General features: G+C 36.3%; 1 protein-coding gene across 2 annotated transcripts in view; it reads right to left on the reverse strand.

Annotated features, from left to right (window-relative positions):
• CDKL5 (cyclin dependent kinase like 5) overlaps positions 1 to 13,765 on the reverse strand; it is a 143,070-nt gene that overhangs the window by 8,162 nt on the left and 121,143 nt on the right. Inside the window, exons 14-17 of one of the 2 annotated variants that reach the window (XM_086767546.1) lie at positions 13,437 to 13,560; positions 5,320 to 5,422; positions 1,475 to 1,597; positions 211 to 330 (exon numbers count right to left, since the gene is read on the reverse strand). In XM_086767546.1, coding sequence (XP_086623672.1) covers positions 211 to 330; positions 1,475 to 1,597; positions 5,320 to 5,422; positions 13,437 to 13,560 — 470 coding nt within the window. The remainder of the gene's footprint in view (positions 1 to 210; positions 331 to 1,474; positions 1,598 to 5,319; positions 5,423 to 13,436; positions 13,561 to 13,765) is intronic. The other variant, XM_086767554.1, reaches the window with a different exon arrangement.

Genomic DNA, 13,765 nt, shown 5'->3' on the forward strand with positions numbered 1-13,765 from the left:
ACATTTAGTCTTTCTTCTTTTCCTTGTCATTTATGTCTAGATTTTCAAATAATTATGCAAAACTGCAAGCACATGATTTTTTACATTCAATGAGTGGGGAATGGGGAGGTTGGGAAATAATGTCAAATGCAATTTTTCTATTCACCGTAGAAAAAGCTGTCAAGATACCTCAGTGATGTTAAAATACAGGGAATTGATAATGTCACTTACATGAGGTTGGATTTCTGTCATCTTCTCAGGATGCCAGTCCTTCTGCCTGCTGCTCTGGTGATTAGACGAATGAATGGCTTTCTGTAATGCCAAGAGATCCTGACCATCGCTGCTAGGCATCTGCAACAAAATATTAAATACTAATTTCCTAATATAGTCTTAAGAATAGCTGTAAATAATTTCCCCCAGTTAATTACAGAACGCAAGTGAAGCCCATTGCTGCAGTAGAATTGCAACGACCTTTCAATATCTTTCCCCATAGTAAGAGCAAGTGGCTGTGAGTATCATGCAGATTTGCTATACCCTTAGCCCTTAAAGCATTCACATGCTGTTAGTGTTATTTGCTGTAAGAGAGAGCAGTTAAACAAGGCTTAAAAAAAAAAATTAAAAAATTATTGAGCCTCATCTTCATTTAAAAAGCATTCCATACTGCAGTTAAGACCATGGATCAGTTCTATAAATTTGTTCCTGGGTGAAGCAGACCAAAGTCTCTCTAAACTGATGTCTGGATAATTTTGCCATCACAAAATCAAGCATTTTTCTTTTCCTCATCTTTCTCCTCCTCCGCAAATATCCCAAACTAAAGCAAAAATTAAGAAACTCCCCAGCCTTTCCCTCCCTCAAACAAGCTGAAAATCCAACAAAATTTATGGCAGAAGGATAATTTAAAACTTACATGTAGAGTTTTATCTCATTTCAAGAATTCTAAGCAAAAAAAGGACAGTTAAAATTTAACCTATTTTTAATGCAAGCTGTCTTTTATCATGAATAACCAGAACAAGCAAAAATACAGCAGAGGCATGAGCTAAGATTTAGTTTTGAGATGATCTGTTGTTAACATTTGATTAATTATATTTATATATAAAGAAGCAGTTTGCATTAAAAAAATGTATTTCCAATATAGCTATAAAACAAAACAGGTTCATTTTTTTTTTCCTGATAAAAACAGAATGAGACAGTTTAGTTTTAAACATACATGATTTCACAACTATGTTCCTCTTTAGTTTTAGTTCCAGGGCTCATTCTCTCTGGAACTGTATATGTTACATTTCCAGTATATCAAGTAGTAAACAAAAATTAAAAAAATAGGCACAATCTATTTCAAAAGAGCTGCCAATTTTACTTAAATTTATTGAACTGGCCCAAGATACTTAACTGGCATGAAGAGAAAGTGGTCCCATGAAAATAAAACACATGCTGCTGTACTCAGTAAAACAAGTTTACTGGAGCATTTTACAGTGCTACTGTACTTAAAAATTAATACCATGGGTAGAGTGACTACAGGAAGCTTTTTCAAAGAAGAACTATGCTTTAAATTATTCTTTGAATTAAAAAGAGGAAAGAGGGATTTCTTGATGCTTGGATTCTCCCCGTTGGTTGAGTTTGTCTGCAATATAAGATAAAAAAACTAAATGCATAGTATTTCAATTCAAGAGATCTGTCCTTACTATATTAATTCTTTTTCTTTTTTAAAAAAAAAATTCTGGCAATATATGGTACCAATCCTATAATTTGCTTTGGGAACATACAATAGTGATTGAATGAAAAAAAGCATATGGAACAAATTCAAGGAACTAAATCCATATAAAGCATGTAAAAAGAGATCAGTACACCTGCTTTTATATCCATGTTCATTTGGAATGCAGAGCGTGTTTCAAAGCCTTTTGGAAATAACTGGTAGATCTTGTTGACTCTACTGAGCTTTGGACCAAATCTTGTAATTCTGGCAATCGTGTTACTTATGATAATGACCTAAAGCGGTATGACATTTCTTATTTTTCTATAAAGAAAATATCAGAGATACTCTAACAATAATAGCAATTGATTTCAGAATGAGCAGTTGATAGCTCCCTCTAGAAGAAACAAAAATAGTATATTTGTAATTTGTAAAAAGAGCTAGGGCTTCAAGATGAATTATTTCTGTTCTGACAAAAAATATGCTTTCAAAAACTTAATGTATAACTGCATGGGCACTGGCTGCTTTATTTTAATTTCTGCAGTAAAAACAAAGAGCATACCAATGGATGCACAAACAACAAACAGAACTATCAAGTATTAAAATTATGAATGGGAGTATTCCTCCTGTGCTCAGGTACAAACAAGCATAGGACACATATGCTATGTCTAGCATTATTCTGCCTGTAGAAAGAAAACTTTATACTACAATATGACGACTATATGACTAAAGAGAACAATGGGGACACTACCAAAAGCGAGGGTTTTCAAACAGGTTTCTCAGCTTCTAGATTCCACCCAAGTTAATGAAAGACAGAGTCACTAATTATCACAGCACAGCTTGTTTAGGAACTTTATGGTCAGAAGAATTTCCTGTTTGAAGTTCAGTAAATTAAAAAGGAATCAAAGCATCGCTAGAAGAAATGCTCACCTGCAACTGTTTTTTTCCAAAGCAGATTATTTCTTCAGACTCATAGCTTGCAATATGTGCCAAAATCTGCAAAACTTGGGCTCCTCTGAAGATTGTGCCTATTGACACTCTGCACAACTCTCATGGGTATCAAATTGTTTGGTGGCAGATGACAGAAAAAACCGTAAATCTAGCAATCCTCAAAACCTTTTGCTACGTTATTAAAAGACTCAAAACAAGATGAAAAGGAGAATGAATAAGAACAACTCTGCTAAAACAATATTGGAAAGTATTGCCACAGCAGGCAGTAACGATTATTATCCCATGAGGAACTGCACCTGGACAACTCTAGGGAGAATGATTAATGGGAGGAGAAGGTGTCAGGAATTGGGATCAATTCTGGGCTATTAGAGATTTTGCGAATGACATTATTAAGATGATGTCTTCAATCCACTTTCAGATATCTTTTATGACTCTTATGATCATCACCAGCAAAACGAAACTTGCCAAAGGAAATCAGAAGTAGCTATGATGTGCTTCTCAGTATTGTGACAGTTCTCAGGCCTAGTTTGTTATTTGCTGCAGAAGGTCTGTGTCAGAGTAAATAAGTGGAATTCCATACTTCTAGGACTCTATGAGAATTATAAGCCTCAGAAAAAAAACTTGGGTAGTCACACGCTGTTAGATTTTTTATTATGAATTAATAGAAAACATTATTCATGTAGTCGAAGAGCTAGTATTACAGTGCTGTTAACAGCTTTTACTACTGAAATCAAACTTGGTGCTGAACTGAAGGTACAATTTTTTTTTTGTACTGGAAGATCCTAATGAACATCCCAATGTTTATTAGGTAGATATCCTCAACTAATAGACAAAGAACAACAAAGAACAGTGTCTGAATGATACACTTGTACACACATCGGTGGTACAGATGATCCCTAGATACTGTCCTGTTAAACAGCTGTAAATAGGAATGAAAAGAGGTTTTTCAGTCTCCGGTTGGGTCCAAAAATTAACTTGATGTCAGCAAGTTTCTAGCTGATGATGCAAGAGTTTTATCACTATCTTATTTCGCTAATTTAATAATTTTCTTGTGACATACTAGGTCTAACTAGCCACCATAATTTTCCTTTATGCAAAATCTCTCTCTCCACCCTTGCTCCCCATCCCTCTTCTTACGAGTGAGAAGAAACAGGAGTAAGGGAGTAAGGACTATGTATAAATCTGTCCTGTCTTGTAATCAGTGATGGTTTTGGTAGTTAGAGATTGAGGTACTTCTGATTTAGATGTTTTGGGAAGTGTCAGATTTTGAGATGCAACACAATCCTGTCTATATTTCCTTCACACAGTTTAATCTGGAAGTAGCTGATACACCATCTCTCAGCTGGGCTTTTAAAGTGTTCCTTCCCACCACGTCTGAATGGCTGGAATCAGAGACTAGAACAGTGCAAATCTAACAGTTTTTTTTTTTTTGGAAAATGCATCACTGGAACCAATGGCCTCCGGAGTGCTATCCTCTCATGGACTTTTTGATATCAAATAATCCCAGAGTTATAATGTAGACATTTTGTTCAACTGTATAATGCAAATGATCATATTTGTACTGGGTACAGGCATCAGGATGAACAAAGTCAGAAGGAGAGGCAGATGCCACTGCTGTAAAACCTGCCCAGCAGGAAGGCGAGGTGCATTTTTGAGTGCTAATTAACATACACATGTACATGTTCCACAGAGTTCAAATAAACTAAAAAGAACTAAAAAAAAAAAAGCCTGATAATCACTCCTCTCCCCTAGTGTTCAACAGATTAGCCCTCCACCAACACCCAGATTCAGGCCACCTCACTCTATGACAGCAGATTTTTTGATTTATTTATTCCCCTTTACCAGGAACAAGCGGGATTTACTCCATTCTGAGGACCTTCAAAACTATAACTGCAGTTACACTTACAGAAACATTGCAACTTTATGTAAATGAAATTGAAAATATTTTACTGTTTCCAGAACTGTCATTCCAGAATGAAGTAACCTAAACATCACCTCATCTCAGTTCTTAGGGAGATTTTAATTATAAAACTTTGTGAAATGTTAATATACGACTGCTCTCTGATAAAAGAAAGTTCTTTCTCCCTCCCAAAACCTAGCTGAAAACGTAAAAATGTAGAAAAGACACCAAAGGCTTATGCTGAATAACAAAAGTCACAACCCATTCCCCCAGTAAAACATAAAACGTTAAGAAAGGTTAAGACACATCATCCTTATTCCCGCCACAGGGCGCAGCAAGAAGATGGAGGCTCTTATCAAGACACTGCCATGAAAAGACTGCAAAGAATTCTCATTTATAACAGTTTGATCTCCTCCTAATGGGTGTCTGAAATTATTCAAGCTCTGAGGACACACAATAATGCATTTGCTATTCTTAGAATGGTATCACCATATCCTGCAAAAGAATTTGCTGCAACACCAGCTTAAAACTTGCATCAAAACTGACTCTTAAAGGGTCTGAATGAAAAGAAAGATGGACAGGACTGGTAGGTGAAGAAGTATTCGAAATGGCAGATAAACCCCACACAGGGAAAGAGTTTGACTTTCATATAGTGAAGAGAGAGAAGAAAGGAACAAACAGATACATGTGGACATGATCATATAATCAAGTTACACAAAGGTACTGTACTAACCTAGCATACTAAAATAGCATAATTCAAAACTGATAAACAGATTTTCTTTTAGAAATACTGTATACTTACGGTTTGAGATTTCTTCTTTTTCTTTTTTATTGCCCTGAAAAAACCTTGCTTTTCTTTCTCCTTGAGCTGTTCTGAGTGACTGTTAAGGTTTTCAGGACTTTTCCTAAACATGAAATAAGGTATTGTAAGAGAGATTTTATTTTTATATTAGGTAAATTCTGTGTAATAATGAGATCTGATGCCAAGGAATGCAAATTACTGATTAAAGCAAAAAGATTCTTAATGTTTTAGCATTCATTAGTTCAAGGGTTACTACACAAATACCACATAAATAGTCTTATTAAATGGGATAGGAGGAACACAGTGTTAGGGCAAAATTATTATCTCAAAACAGTGAATAGTTATTTAGGGAAAAGGAAAGCATGCATGTCTTTTTTCTTTTTAAGCCAGAATTTAATACTCAAACCAAAATATCACACAAAAGGTCTTTTAGAAAAATGAAAATTATATGTGAGAGAACATACAAATGGTGATGAGGTATAAAAGCACAGGTCCAGTTTATCCATTGCTTGCTGGAGAGCCAGGAGTTGCAAAGTTCACCAGAGAGAACCAATTTCGCTCAAATTTCCTGACCTTTGCTGACATGGCTCCAAATTTTTCATCAGGGAAGCTAGGGATCTACTGCTGTCCATTTCAACTTAAAAACTTCAGTTAGTTTATTATGCATGAGTGAGACAGTGCTGGCAAAAGAAGAGGACTCAAAAGTGGGATAGGTGACTTGCCTGAAGACAGAATTTCCACATTTAACTTATCTACAGAGCTGAATTAACTGCAGCTGATAAATAACATGTTACTTTACATATAGACAGTAAACTATGCATGTAAAGTACTGATATGGGGTAAAAAGATGGTTTATGTAGGACACTGGTCAGACATAACTGAATGCAGTTCTAGGGCCCTTTAAAATAGTTTGAAAATTAGAAATGGCACAGGAAAGTGTCACAGAAATAATTTCAGAGATTGAAAGAATGGCCTGCATTAAAAGAGTCAGAAATTTCAGTTTTTTCAGTATGTTAAAAAACACAGCCAAACCAGCCCCAACATTGAGTTTCTTTGATTGCGGCGCACAAGTACTTATGTAGGAAGAAATTACAGAACAATAGAAGGATCTTTGAAGTAAAGGGCAAAGATATAACAAGAACAAGCAGGTGGAGGATGAAGCCAGAGAAGTCATATTAGAAATAAGACACTGATTTTAACAATGAGAATCATTAACCACCAGAACAAACTCCTTAGTGAACAAGTGGATTTCCCATCTTTAACATTTCAAACAAGGACTCTTCTGGGAGACGCACATTCATCGGGTATGCTACTGGGCCTGGACCCCAGAGAACAGATGATATTTAATGACAACCAACATATGGAAAAATCATACTGGGTCATTTAATAGTCCTTTTTCACTCTTAAGCTGCATGAAAACAAAAATGAAATTATTCCATTGTCCTGATGAAAAACCTAAAGGAAAGCTACAGTTCTAAGGGGTACGGATGACAAAGAGGAGCAGCTTTTCTTGGAGCAACTGTAACGTAACAACACTTAGCTGTCTGCTATAGTTATCTTTGGCTTCTAATTCTGGCTTTAAATGCTATGCTATCAGCTGGTGATTCAGCTGCTACTACATGCCAAGCTGACTTTTTTTTTCCAAGCAAATGTGATACACATAATTGGGGTAGGAATCACTGGAATCACTTATTGATAAGAGTATCTTCATTCTGATAGGTGATTTCATCAATTTTCAGTTTCTACACAAAACCACCTCAAGCTTGAAATGCTACCTGGTTCTAAATATAAATGCATGCAGTGTTTAAATGCTGTAATAAAGTGTAATTGTTGAGTAAGAGAATGGGCTTAGATGAAATATTTGTAAGCAGACAGGATGGTGGAAATTTTCCTAATTTAGATTTTTGGAATACAGATCTAGATCCAGGAGACACATTAAGGTGCACAACAGCATAGATTTAATGTGAAAATTACAATGCTACAGGAAAAATATCTGGTTTAATATAATTATTAGATTTATAACACATATCTTAAATATAGTGGATTGCTAAGGATTTCTGTTTCTGTCATGTTGCTGTATTTGGTAACACTATGTCACAGCAGTAAGGCAGGCTTGTATTATTCACTTAAAGCACCGAAGAGAAAGTCTGAGAGTAAGACTACTGACAGCTTTACAGATTCAGTGAACTCTCAAGATCGACTTAATGCAGACAAAACACCTACCGAATTCTTTACTCAATGATTTTTACCTAATTTGTTAGACAAACTGGAGGAAAGCATGCTCCCCAAATATCCTGCTTGTACCCTGGAATTCATGTGGATGAGGCTCAGAATCCTCTTGAGCCTTTCCCCAAAGGAGCTACTGCGCATCCGTATCTGCAAACACACCCCAAACCACAGCCCCAGAGCAAATTACCAACCCAGTCACTATGTTGTCCGCTGAGAAACCAGCGTGAGATCATAAAGAAGTCCCCATGTGGTTACTCTACGTTGTCCTTAAACATTTTTCAATGTCTTGCTATGGCTTTTCTGTTCCAAAGTCTATTCCAAAATGGATATATTATGTTGTATATAAAAATATGCTGTATTTTTAAAGGTGAACTTAATCTTCAGAAAAAAGCTTGGGAAAATTTTTGCCATACTTTTAGACGGATTCACTCAAGTGTCATTCTTTTCTTTGGCCCAGTGAACTTGGATGAGAAAACTGCTCCCTACAGCAGATAAGCAGAGAGCAGAGAAGTGAGATTCTGCACCATCATTTCCTCTTTATGACTACAGTGACTAGATAGAGGAGGAAAACAAGGGGCTGAGAACTCTGCTCATTTTCAATTGCTGCTTACCCCAAAGCCAGTGGTTTTACACTGACTGGTTTATGTCATTAACTCCTATGACTCATATTGCAGTACAGTTGTCTGAAAATGCATTGACCTTGAGAAGCAACTGCTTCTAAACACATGCTCGTTATGTGAAGAGAGTGAACATATATAGCATTATAGCAGGAAGCTTCAACATCAGGATTTTGTTCTGAGTAAAAATAGAGCAGAACATTTTGATCGACGAGATGAAACACTGGGATATTTTAGGCATCCCAAAAAAATGATTTTCAGACAATGGACAGTACAGGAAAAACTTAGGATTATCAGAAAAAAATCTGTATGGTATAGTCATTCAAGACTGAACTCTTAGAGCGTAACTGAAAGTATCTTGGTATTTTGCGTAAAGCTTCAGCTCTTGAAAGCAAGGAGTTACACCAGAATCTGTGACGCGTTGTCTCTTTTACTAGCAAGTAAGACTAGCCCTAGAGAAGAGCCCCCACTCAGAGACCTCACCCTCAAGCAGAAACTAAAGGCAAGATGTGCTCTTCTCCATTACTGTATCTTTGTGTGCCTTTTGCATGTTTGGGACATGTAATGTATATCACCTTGGGTATTCTGGTCTGAGACACTTAGAAAAGGCATAGGTATAAACAAAATTTCTGTGACTATCACTAGCATTTATGGCCCCTGGGCAGGAAAGGCATCCAACTTCATGCAGGTACAATGAAGCAAACATGCATGGGGCAAGAAAGCTGATGTGTTTTAATATTAACTGAAAAGAATAAATAGCAAGCATGCTGCATTCATGCTGCCATAGATAGATTTGTATTGCAGACAGCTCATTTTGGGTGATAATTCCTCATGCTTTTGTTTCAGTTATTCTTCAGCAGCCCTAATCTCAGCAGACAGTGTAACTTGGAAATCCTCTTTAACTGCCTGCATACTACTCCCTTTATGGAACCACTCACAACTACACGAGTAAGATTTTGGTCTAATGGAGGAGTCACTGAAACATCTGGAGTTTTCTTCAGAAGATAAATGAATAAACACTAATTCTCCAAGTTAGCTTTTGGTTTTGCTTAAAGTAAAACCTGTGGCAGTTATAGAGTTACCATAAACAAAGGCAAGAAAATGTCAGAAACTTGTGAAACACCTCAAATAGACGGTTTACTTAAGGTAAGACTCTCAATCCCACAAGCTGAAGCCCATAGTAAAACTGCTTGGTCTAAAACTCTGGCACTGAAAGCTTAAAAAATCAGAGATCAAGAACTTTGCTTGGAGCTGCATTTTTTTTTCCCTGTGGAAAAGGAGGATTTATTAACTGGAATAAACCCCAGATCTACTATCTTATAAACTGAATAGCACCCAGAAGCCACTAAAGCCACTAGATCACCTGAGGTTATGGAATCACAGAAGAAAGTATATATATATATATGTATATATACACACATACGTTTTACACCCCCTCCCTCCCCTAGGATCATTCAGCATTAGTAACCATAAAAATTTGGAAGTGGTTGCTTTCGTAAACTTATAAAGTGTATATACTTCACTAGGCTTATTTTTTTTGACAGAATATTGATGACTAAAAATTCTGGAAAGCTTCCTTGCAAATAACATTAGACCGCATAATCTAATTTCTAGCAGAAAACAAAAACACTAATGACAGGGAAAGGGTCAGGGAAGAGGCACTGGTTACTAGAAGAGACTGGTAGGGAGGCTCAGATGTTGCCAGACAGATGAATAAAGCAAACATACTGGATGATAATGCGTATGCAAGAGTCTTGTGCAGGAAATGTCAGAGGGAAAGCGATACCATTAAGAAGGTGAACATCTTCAAGCTATGCAGAGCAGATTCCTGAAGCCTCAACCAGTGTAACACACACAGATGACTTTTAAGCTTGCAAGTTACAAATCTGCAATTTCCTGTTATTTTTTACAAACTCATTAATTCTGTAAAAGAACTGGAAAGTATTTACAATGCAGCAACAGTTGTACTGCAGACACAGCTGAACAAGCTTTAAACAACCTTCTCAGATATTGGTAACTTTCTAGTTTCAGGACCATTAATCTGTGACTTCTTTTTTACTCTGATACAGTCATGTTATGTTTACAAAATACTGTATTATTTTGGAGTCTTGAAAATTAATGGTAGATGGATAATTGTAAGCCTTTGACACTCCTACGAGTAGGATGTTCTTTTTTTCTTGTTAATTCATTGAATAAGTTTGTGTGTTTTTGTAAATATTATATACATATAAACATAAATACTATATATTTCCCCTTTCTATTATTTTTGCAGGAAGATATGACACATGCTAGAGAAGATATGACAAGCTGTTTGTCATAGAATGAATACATTTAAATGGACATAAAAGGTCTAAACAACAAAGCTTTCCAGAAGCCCCAGATATCTTGTAAGCAATCAATGCAAACACTTCCAATGTGATGTGAGATAAACTTCTGCATGTTGGAGTTCATTCCAAAGGGATATTTAGAACTGTGACAATGGTAAAGATAACTCAGGCCAACATTTCGGCACACTGGCAGAACAAGGTTAAGCATCTTGCCTATACCTACTGATTTTGCCCAGCTCAAAGCAAAGCTCGTCCAACTGAAAGAGAATAAAACATCTACTCTTGTATCAAAAAGGAAAAATTGAGTAAATTCAAGGTCATTTACAGGAAATTAAACTCTGGCAAAGAAAGGACTTTATAGAAGGATGAAAAAATTCCCTTTTTTCAAATCAAGTTGTCTGAAGTTCAGAAATGATCTAGTAATTTAAGAGTAAAACCTGATAACAAAAGTCGAGTTTATAACATCTTTATTTTTAAAGAGGCAGGACAGCGGGGACAGAGTGAAGAAAGGCACACAAAGACAAGGGAACATCTGTGACAATTCAGTCTTAGCAAACAGTCACAAAATCTTTGACAGAAGAAAGGCAACACAGAGCAATAGTATGACAGAAGCAATAATTTACAGTAGTGGCAAGTCCAGATGGAATACATGTCACTCATAATTCAAGATGAATTGTCATGTACCAGTAATGTATGTCAGTCAAACATCAAATATTTACTTCATCATAAAATTGATGTAAGCAGAATCACATTCCATTAGAGCTTTCAACATTTTCATAAGCGGTTTACACAACTTTTATACAGAAAATTAAGTAGAGGAACATAGACTCTACATCACTCAGGAATCTGATTAAGCTGTATTTATGGCACAGAACAATTTTGCAACATTAGACCATTGCCAGGACAATCTGCACAGAGTTAACAAGTAGAGCTGGGCAGGAAACATTTCAGGAAAATAGGGAGTAGGAAAAACAAAGAGAAATGCATGCCAAAATAGCAGTAACTTGATGTTGCAGCCACTGCCATTCCTCCCATTCACAAGAAGAAATGCTTAGTCTTCTGTGGGTTCTTCTCTCAAAGGAGCTGGTTCACTTTGTGAAAATATTTGAGTACATTAACTGGAGCAAGGACTTAAATCTAACTGTCTCAAAGTTAATGAAGGGCCTTATTTGCTAAGCCATATTCAGCATCTTTGTGGTCATTTCACTATTTCAACAAGATGAAACAGCTTCAAGAGAATATATTGAGGGAAACAGAGAATGTGCTCCAGAATAACCTCTAACTTCTGGTTTAGGGAGTTCACTTGTTAGATCTAAGATCTTGGTTCAAGCCTCTGGTTTAAATAACAAAGAATAAAGGCCCTGCACTTGAGTTCCTCACATTCCAAAAAATAACGCTGACCCCAGAAGATTTGTTATTTTGAGTCTATCTCTGTTTTTTACTGGCAATTCCATCCTGGAGGTGAAGAATCTTCCCAATAAAAGTTTAGTGGGTATCAGTTTGTTCTTTGAAAAGTTTGTTTCGATAATTTGGCATTGTAAGCAAAAAATTCCCAACCAGCTCTAATAACAGATGCTATTATTTCAGTTCAGAGTTAAAATAACATTACATGTTTCTTTGCAGTGACCACACAATAAAAGGTAATATATTGCCAACTGATGTATAAAGCAAAACAAGATTCCATTCGTTTACGTTATATGCAAGATAGAAAGATTCAGATACGAAGGACATCAAAATATGTAAAAGGGTTCAACAGTAGGAATAAATACCTTCTTTAGCCACATAAGTCACAATATAAGTACCACCTTTTTACATAAATGACTGGATTCCTCAGCTAACTTCCACAAAATGGATGTAGGTGGAGCTACTGAAGGACAGGAAGCAGATTCTAGTGAATCAGAGCACGTGGCAAGGGTTCCGGAGTAAACATCATCTGTTACTGACATGGGTATATAACCTGAACACAAGCTGAAATACCAATTGTTTCCCTTCCCCACCCTCCACCCCCTTTCTTTTTTAAGCAGGTAATTCACAAGTTGTTCATGTGAAAACACATTAATTCAACAAAACACTGAAACAGTTCTTTAGATAGCATGATTTTATCGCACTTTCAGAAAGCAGTGTTTCAGATAGCAGTATGGAGCATACTTGAACCACGTGAACACATACAGTCCATTCCTCCCACCAATCCTTTGAAGCTCCATTTCCTTATTTTTATTCAGTGTGCTTTATTGTGATTAAACAAAGTAGAACACTAAGAGTATTTTAGAGCTGAACAGCTCTCAGAGCAACAAAATTAAGCTATTTCCCTTTAAGTCCTGCAAAGTTATGCATATGCTGTCATTCTATTAGCATAATTATAGTTAATTGTTCTATGTTATATAATGGAGCCATGTGATGCTTTTAATCTTTTAAAATCAACATACACCAGTAAGATGCTGCTTAGTCCATCTTCCCATAAAACATACTCATTTCCTTCTGTAGTGCGTAAGCAAAAAGAGCAGCAGTCCCCACTGTAGGGTGAATATTATATTCTTCACATTACAGTCCTATTTTATATATGGAAACATGCATTTTGATATTTTTTCCATTTGTCTGACAATTCATGCTTCTGGAATCCACACATGAATCTACAGCCTTGCTATCCATGCTATATGCATGCAAGCACTTTGTCTTATCTTTAACCAAAGATTAATAGTGGAAAAAAATCATGAAAGACTGGACAAAAGTATATAATCTTAAATGCATTCAGTGTGATTGTGTAATGAAGTATTTCATGTTGCTCAAAAGGCATGCAATGCTCTGTCAGTATAGTTAGAGGAAGCAACTAAGCACGTATAGACAATTGCAAATTTTGAGAAAAACGTGCGTTTTTTTTCCTCCTGTTAAAAATCCCTTTTTTTTCCCTGCCATTCTCTACACATCTGTGTAAATAACAACTCACCAGGTGTCAAAGGTGGTTTGTCTCTTTGAGTGGTTTGCCACCGTGCTGCTGTCTGCTGGTAACACAGAGGCTCTGTTTGAGACATTGTTTTCTATGTACGTACTCTCTGGACGCGGAGAGGGAACTGAACAGAGAAAACAGCAAACAATGATACTGAGCTCTGCCAAAAATCACATCCTTCACTTGTCTGCTTCCTCTCTACCTCTTTTACAGAAACTAGACAGTGAAGACACAGTTGTACTTTATGTATGACTGAAAAAAAAGCATACGTTTTTACAGTTTGGAAAGCTGTTGTTTTGTGATACTTGCAAGGCAATATTAGTTGTAAG

This window comes from Chlamydotis macqueenii, chromosome 1, assembly GCF_036417535.1.
Source record: "Chlamydotis macqueenii isolate bChlMac1 chromosome 1, bChlMac1.mat, whole genome shotgun sequence".
Lineage (NCBI taxonomy): Eukaryota > Metazoa > Chordata > Aves > Otidiformes > Otididae > Chlamydotis > Chlamydotis macqueenii.